At 40.7% G+C, this 8,220-nt stretch overlaps 2 protein-coding genes across 3 annotated transcripts in view; one reads left to right on the forward strand and one right to left on the reverse strand.

Annotated features, from left to right (window-relative positions):
* Positions 1-887: 887 nt before the first annotated feature.
* Positions 888-5,384, forward strand: glrx (glutaredoxin (thioltransferase)). Its single transcript, XM_026307837.2, has 3 exons — positions 888-1,179; positions 1,908-2,035; positions 4,902-5,384. Exons 1-2 carry the CDS (start codon positions 973-975, stop codon positions 2,019-2,021), a joined length of 321 nt encoding a protein of 106 aa, XP_026163622.1. The 5' UTR covers positions 888-972; the 3' UTR covers positions 2,022-2,035; positions 4,902-5,384.
* The window catches only part of rhobtb3 (Rho related BTB domain containing 3), a 22,406-nt gene continuing 17,079 nt past the window's right edge, over positions 2,894-8,220 (reverse strand). Inside the window, exons 11-13 of one of the 2 annotated variants that reach the window (XM_026307836.2) lie at positions 6,469-6,635; positions 6,088-6,184; positions 2,894-5,042 (exon numbers count right to left, since the gene is read on the reverse strand). In XM_026307836.2, coding sequence (XP_026163621.1) covers positions 4,924-5,042; positions 6,088-6,184; positions 6,469-6,635 — 383 coding nt within the window. In that variant the 3' untranslated portion in view covers positions 2,894-4,923. Of the gene's footprint in view, positions 5,043-6,087; positions 6,185-6,468; positions 6,636-8,220 lie in introns of those variants that run through there. The other variant, XR_003295739.2, reaches the window with a different exon arrangement.

The following is an 8,220-nucleotide window of genomic DNA, read 5'->3' on the forward strand; positions in this document are numbered from 1 at the left end:
ACCATAAACCTGTCAGTCAGAATGTGAAGCTGATATTGCCACCTTCCTGCCAAGGTCGGCAGTTTGCATCTTTATCTGCAACCAGGTGCTTTTTGGATGTCAGAGTCCTTGCTGTTTGAAGAAGCTGCTGCAAAACACTCAGAACCCCTTCAAGCAGATTCTAGACACTGGTTGTGGTGTAGAAGATGTGAGTGCTGACTGAAAGTCTGGATGGATGGGATGTGGTCCAGGATCCTGGTCAGTTAAAAAGAGTCTGGCTTCAAAAAAGAAAATTTCACAGTTAAAATACATCTACATTTTTAACATTTTCATACAAAAACCTTTGTTGAAATTGTTCTAAAGTGGTTGTTAGAGTCACTGAGAGTCATGAACACTGTGATTTTGTGGAGATTTCTTGCTGAAATGTGCCTTGGGAGCCACATCTGACCTATTTGCTTTGATTGATCCTTTGTACTGTGGCTGCTCTCACACATCACTGTGGGTTATATGAAAAGGTCATGGTCATTACTGCAACCATGAGCTGCCAAGGGATATTTAATGTAGTTCTCTGAGTCCAGAGCTCCAGAGCACAGGTCTTTTCAGTGGGGAAGACTGGTTTCCCATTTTCATCTCACTGCTGGAATGAGCTGTAGCCATGGACGGATGTAAGAGGCCCTCAACACACCTGCTATATAAGAACAAGAGCCACAAACAGAAAGTCATTTCGGATCTTTTCATTTCTCTTGTGTTTGTGTTTAGTCTTTTTTGTGTCTGTGTTCATTTAGCACTTCTTTCACTTGTTTTACATCAGTCTTTACTCCCTTTTTCCTCTCTTTCCTCTCAAAAAACAAACAAATAAGGCTCGTATCTCTTTAAGAAGAGAGGACCCTGCTTTCTACGTCATTTCATTAACATAATTGGCAAAGGGTCGACAGTTTCTTCTCCAGCCTGGACGTTACTGATCTGCGGCTCTCAGCCTAACGAAGTGGAGACATGGCGCAGCAGTTTGTGCGGACTAAACTCGGGGCAGACCGTGTGGTGCTGTTCGTCAAGCCCACGTGTCCCTACTGTTCTATCGCCACAGACGTTTTGTCCAAATACAAGTTGAAGCCGGGACACCTGGAGTGCGTGGACATCAGTGGGCGCAGCGACATGGACAGTGTGCAGGACTATTTCCTGGAGCTCACCGGAGCCCGCACGGTAAACGCTTCAGTTGCTACGAGGGGAAGGGTTTAGGTCTGTGCGCGTGTGTGTGCGTGAAATGATAGGAAGCTTTAGAGGAAAGATGTCATTGACCTTAAACAGCACTTAAACCAAACACCACAGTGAGTTCAGCAAAGAGCTGGGCAGTAAAGTTAAACCCGGAACTTCTCTGCCCAGTGTCTGATTCCCCGTGAAATCAGTGAAGCTGAGCCGTCATGATGAAATCAGGGCGTCTACCAGAATAACAGGCACAGGACTTCCCTGCACTGGCCTCAGTAGTGACTCAGTGGGTTAAACTATGCTGTGTTATCCTTATACAACACTACACCCTCCAGAATAAGTTAATTTTGGTGGGAATGATGAAGTGATGCGAAACAAGTCAAAATTGGCTCAAAATGGTTAAAAAAGACTAGAAACTAGAAAGTGACATATGAAAACCACAAACTGAAAACAAATCACATGGTTGTGCCTACAAATGTAGGAGATATAGGGGCCTTATACATGTCTGTGCCCAGTGGCCCAATTTCTCATGGTCTGAGCATTAAACTCTGCAAACATTGATTCAAAAATAACCTCAAACTCAATATTGCCATCAAACATCACTAATTCCTATAATGTCTCATGGTGTATATCATCCCATCCTCTAATCCTGTGTGACATTGAAAATCAGTGGCTGCATGTTTACCAGTTGCAGTACCGTTTCTTTTGTGTTGATCTGAACACAGGTCCCGCGAGTCTTCATCGGTGAGGAGTGTGTTGGAGGTGGCACCGATGTGGCGGCACTGCACGATAGTGGAAAACTGGAGCGCATGCTGCAGTCCATTGGAGCCCTGCAATAACCTGCTGCAAACATGTACGTACAGGACACTGCACAGACTCATACACACATACACAATGCACCTTTCGTGCACACATGCAAAGACGGTGTCTGGCTGTGGAGAGAAGGAAAAGGAGAAATGTAAGAGATGCAATAGAAGGGAAGAAAATGGGGTAGGTGTTAAACCTTAGAAGATCCAAAACAAGTCATCAAGTGCTTCAATTAGTAACAGTAAGTTCTCATTAGTCTTGAAATTGAATAGAAGACATGGAAAGAAGTAAGATGCCCGAGGTGGTGCTCACAGAGATGAGAAGTAATTATGTAGTTAGATCTGCTCTCTCCTGGTGGAAATGTGCAGATAAACAACAAATTAAAGGAAACACCTGAATAAATGTGTAGAGAAACACAATGAATGCAGACATTTCCACATTTCCACTCTGGCGTTCTGTGGGTGTGACTACCTCGGCCAATATAACAAGGTCCTCTTTGTTTTGTAAAACTGACTATATATGCAAACGGTCATTGCTGGCATTGTCAGATATAACGGCAAAGGCATCCAGCGCTAAAGGATGATGAGCTATGATTGGTCAGGATCAGTAAGAATTTATGACAGTCAACATATTAAGTTGTCTCTGGAATAAAACACCATTCTCCTCCACCATCAAACCACCAAATTAGGGAGTATCTTTTGTTCATTCCAGTAGAGTTTTAGACTGAGAATCTGTGCACTGGAGCTGGAGGTAGCTCAGCACCTCACTGAGATGTGTAATCATTGTTTTAATTTGTCATCCATCTGACTGTAACACAGGTCCATTTTTCAGTGGAAACGGGAGGGAGAAGCAGCTTGTGGTATTAAAAAGCAACGCAGCAAGTGACCCCAAACAGTTGGGTATATTTGTTCTAAAATGTCTTTATTTAAAGTCAGACGTCAGGTTATCTACAGTCTGTACAGCACAGGCCCAGTGGAGGCACGTGTGTCTCCATTTACTGGGTGTGGATGCTTCACTAAGGTACAGCTGTTTTACAGTCCAGTGTTTCAGCTGCTACTTAAGAGTCGATATTGTGATTTCTTACTACACGTTTTGTTGTGGTGCAGCAGCAGGTTAAATATACATCCACTGGCTAAATCTACCGGTTATCAATAGCTCACAGTGATAGCTCTCTTGTACTACACACCCACTCAGCTGCTACACTTCAGGGAATATACTGCCAGAACTGCATGTTACATACTGTTCATCAACTATTGACTGGCACTGACCCACTTAATGAAAAAGTAGATTCAAAATGTCACTATTGCTCTTTTGCTTTCAAGGTGTATCTGACAAAGTAAGTTGTTTTGTCTTTTCCTGCACCATTTTAGACATCCAGGTGGTTTTTACACCTTTTAAAGTAAACAGCAGTGAAACATTAGACTGTGAAACAGTATGACCCAGGTGTCTCTACTCTGACGGTTAAAAAAACATAAATGCCCACATACAGTATATCGTTTACAAAAATAATTGCAGCACCAATAAATCATAATCTCATCATGATTAAAAACAACTTGTTGAATTAAAAAAAGATAAAGTAAATATTGTGTATCTGCCCAGATGCATTGTGGTTTTTAGTGGACCAACTTTATGATATGGTTGTTTTTTTTGTTTTTTTTCCTTTTCCTCTTCTGTACATGTAAATGCTACATAAAGCTTTTGCCTTCCTGTGCGATGTTCCAGAGACAGACCATTGCTATCTATTATTGCAATTATATAAGGAAGAGTTTCAGCATTATTTCATACCACCCTGTAAAGGAAATTGTGTAAAAGTCCGGCTCACAGGTTTTAAATGAAGTTTAAAAATACACTGATTATGTATCTGGTGTTTGGGATACAAAGCACTCGATTTTCTTACAGGCTATGTGAAGTTTAATTTGAAATTTTAATTATCAAGCCATTTTTCAGTGAGATTATTTGACACAGACTGCCACCAAAATGTATTCCATTCCACATGATAATAAAATCAGTCGGGCTCTGAGACACTGTACTGATTATAGATCTGAAAATGTCTAAAAATTGTAATTACATTGGTCCTGCTCATATGCTAATCAGAGTTTGTTAGATTATAGATGAAAATGAGCATGACTGTGCGATCTGTGTTAATGTAGTTCGCCACTCAGCTGAAATACTCTTGGAGCTACTGATATGGTAGAGGCTCAAAGGTTATTTCAGTTTAAGAAATGTATGCTGCATGTTCCCAATTTTTAGATCCAGAAGGGCACAGATGCATCATCAGCCAACATGGGTTTAATTAAATACGGAAAGTCTTGTGTCCAGTGTAAAAGACACAGACATCTCTGGCTGTTGAGTAGAGGAAACAATGCTGGCCATCCAAAGTTTATTTAACTTGAAGTCACATGACCTGTTCTGCACTTCTAAATGGTTAGCACGTGATCGTTGTCCTACACGTGATCCTGATCCCCGTTTTCCCACAGATGTGTGGTCATTTGATATGCGTGTACTTGGAGCCATTTGTTGTCACTGTTCATCTTCAAACTCCTCCATCAGCCAAAAGAAATATAAAGTTTCACAGCGCCTCTGGCCAGTGGCCAGACAGCTATTTTAAATTCATATTGGGTTTAAAGGATCATTCATTTTGTATTGCCCATGATGAAAGAGTCATTATGCAAAGGACGCACACCATTTCTCTAGGAAAGGAGAGACATATAGCAGCGAATGCCATTATTCAACAGAGCTGTTCCACTGCTTAAGGAGTCTTATGACAATTTCCTCCTCAACACTGTCCCTCGGAGGCAGCCCCACTATCCATCAGTGCACACAGAAAAAATGTTTCTTCTGTTTCCTCACATGTTGATGACCTGTCTCAGCCTTTCTCATTGTTTCCTCCTCTGCTCTTCTGTTTTCCACAGGTTTTTGGTGTCCATATGGGCGTCACATGACTATGCAGCGGGACTTACGTAATTTGCGTCGTCGCTGCTGGTACTCACTGAGCTCCTGTAGGTAGCCTCTGGATGGCCAGCGTAGCCTCTCCACCTGCTCACGCTCCTCCTCTGGACACACACACACACACACACACACACACAACTGTAATGTACTACAAACACAAATATGGGCTGCTTTGCTATTACGCCTTTCAGTTACTTGTATATGCACATGCACTAATAACCTTCGATTGTTGACATAAATACAGTTAACCTAAATAATCTCATAAGATTTTGTGTACACCAATAAGCAACAGAAGACCAAAATGACCAACAGGAATCAGTCATGTGCCTTCCTCCTCATTCTGACCTTTGACTTTGCTGGTGCCTTTCAGTATCCGTCCAGTGACCTTAAATGAGTCCTGTGTGTATGACTGTTGACAATAAAATGTGTTACTGCTACTAAATGGAGCAATGTTGTTGTTAATCTTTTTAACTAGCCCAGCTTGTGTATTCTTTATAATGCAGAGCGCTATCAATCGGAAGAGTTACATTTAAAGTAAACCTAAACTCATAGTGTTAAAGAGAAAAACATACAGTGCATTCAGAAAATATTCAGACCCCCTTTCCTTTTTACTACAACTGTTTAAAGTCATTTTTTTCTTATTACTCTACACTCAGTGCCATATAATGACAAAGTGAAAACAGAACTTTAGGAATATCTGTAAATGTATTTAAAAAAAAATCATAATCATACCACATTTACATGAGTATTCAGACATTTTGCAACGATACGTGATCATTGCTGAGATGTGTCTACACCTTGACTGGAGTCTGGCCTACCTTCTGAATGCATTGGAAATACTATAAGGAGGCATTATTCTGAAGGTGTACGTCTTGATAAAACATATATTTTGTACAGTGGTGACCACTTGACAATGACAAAGTGAAACACATGGCATTCATCTAAGACAGATGCAGCCTAACCTAGATATGCTGAGCTGAAAAAGCCTGGAGGCAATCTTGCTTAATTATTTTTAAAATAAACCCTTTCAAAAGTGGAAATCAGTTGTTTAATTTTGCTATGAAATGTTGCAGCAATTTAGGTTTGCACAACCATCGTCTGCAAGGACTGTTTAAAAATGTCGACTGCCTGTTACAAACTCACACTGACCTGAGAGCTCCATGAAGTCAGGTTTGTGACTGAAGATTAGGTAGTTGTTTGCGATGAAGTGGAGGAGCCAGATATACAGCTGCTCTGCATTGTGGCACTGGGAGTCGAAACAGAATGCACCACAGATCAGTTTATCTCTTGAGAATGAAAGTTTCTCAGCAGACTGCAATGAATACCTCCTGCAGATGGAGGCCTGGGGCTACTACAAGCTGAGGGCTTAAGCTTGCCACAAAAACATTACGCAGGGCAATTTGCATTTTGTTGACTGAGGGAGATGAAGTAGCAAATCACTTTACATAAGCCATGTCCTGCAGGTCTGTTCATGTTCTTAACTCTTCTCTCATGCCCTTTTTTTACCCTCATATGAAAAGTCACACTGACCTTTGCTCTGCGGAGTAGTCGAACCACGCTGATACCTGTTGAAGCCAGCTCTCTACTGGGCATGCTCTGAAGATAAGCGCACACACAGACCTCACACAGATGCTGCAGTCGTTTCACCTGGTACATCTCTGCACACACCAGCACGGCCATGGCCTGCAGCACACTGGCTGGACACACAAACATACACAACAATGTCTGATATTCTGTTTTGTAGTGTATTGCTATTACATAATAGTCATTTTTTAGGAATAATCCATTCCCCATATCAACGTTATAAGGTGATGGTATGACAGTGTGGTGTTTAGAGCCTGTTCATAGTTTAATTATTAGAAGTAGCATTAGAACATATTAGTATTTTTGTAAATTATTTATTATTTATTATTGTTTACAAAGTCCCTGTGAGCCTGGCCTTCAGGAAAAAGCGGGTATAGAAGATGGATGGATGTTTACAAAGTGTTTTTAAGAGAAAAAGATCACTCTTCATCAGACATTTTAACCATTAGGAGTCTTAGGTATATGTTTGGTTTCCTTTTTGGTCATGTGTGATCAGCAACTCCTAAGGCTTAACAAGATATGCCACTGAACAAAATAAAAAATGAACACTAATATGTATTTGTGCAAATTTATTTCTAACCCATGTAGAAATAAAACTGTGTAAATCTACACTCTCCTTTGTGCAATAGCTCAGACTATGTCATTAGTTTATTAAATTATCCATGGGCTAAATCTTGATCTTAGGTTTGCCCCATGTAGAGTTTGGCAGTCAAACCATATTAAATAAAAGAACTGCAATGAATGTCAAACAAGTACTGTCAGTCCTATTGTGTAATGTGTAAAATGACAGACACACACACACACACATAAACTCTTGACGTAACCTGACACCTGTCATTTTAGTCAAACACCACCGTCATCATCTTTGGCTGCCTCCTATGAACACTGAATCTCTGCACATGGCTCTGTCAGCCTGATGTATTTCAGCTGGGCAACAGTCATAAAGAGGGCTTGTTCTTTTTTGTGCACAATCACTCACACTGAGCATAAACAAAATATTCTACTGCCACAGTATTTACAGCATTATATTATATTTTATTCATATTTATCTGAATTAAAGCAAATTGTGCTCCTCCTTAATTTCACACCCTTTGTTTTTGTTGCTACTGGTGGAGTTACCTTGTTTTGACCTTGAGTGCTGAGCTCTTATATAACGCTGCAGCGGCTGCAGCCTCTGGAGCTGTTTCGTGGTTTAATTTCCTGTTCCCATGACATGGCTCAACCTGAAGCTGTATCTCTGGAAAGAGCTTGTTTACCTTCCCTGTACCTGGATCTTAAGGCATCCTAGTTGAATATGTTCCTAATTTTTTCATTAAAACATCTCATGGCCCAGAATAAGGGGATCATCAGCTCCAGAGAGCTGCATAATCACAGTTGTTCTGAAACTGTACTTTGTTCAGCAGCTTCATTACAGGAAGATGACAGCCAGTGTTATAATTAACACGGTAATTCCTTAACTATAAATCTGAGCTATATTTAATTAGGGGACAGAATGTATTCTTTTTGTGCTGCCTGAATATGTCATCATCTGTAGTTGTAAGATTTAATCTGCTGCAGTTGTTATTTTACAAAGGCTGTCTTGAAAACACACACACACACACACACACACACTCCCTGCACACGTTACAGCAAAAGCTGTCATTCAAGACTGCAATCAACAATCTTTCCCCACTAGGTGGCAGAAAAACTAAAAAATAA

The sequence above is a fragment of the Mastacembelus armatus genome, chromosome 5 (genome assembly GCF_900324485.2).
Source record: "Mastacembelus armatus chromosome 5, fMasArm1.2, whole genome shotgun sequence".
NCBI classification, from domain to species: domain Eukaryota; kingdom Metazoa; phylum Chordata; class Actinopteri; order Synbranchiformes; family Mastacembelidae; genus Mastacembelus; species Mastacembelus armatus.

What these genes read in the sequence shown, in the direction of transcription:
- glrx (XM_026307837.2), top strand. Translation starts at nt 973, where the DNA reads ATGGCGCAGCAGTTTGTGCGGACTAAACTCGGGGCAGACCGTGTGGTG. An exon ending in AGCTCACCGGAGCCCGCACG is followed by an intron (nt 1,180 to 1,907) that starts GTAAACGCTTCA and finishes ATCTGAACACAG; the next exon opens with GTCCCGCGAGTCTTCATCGG.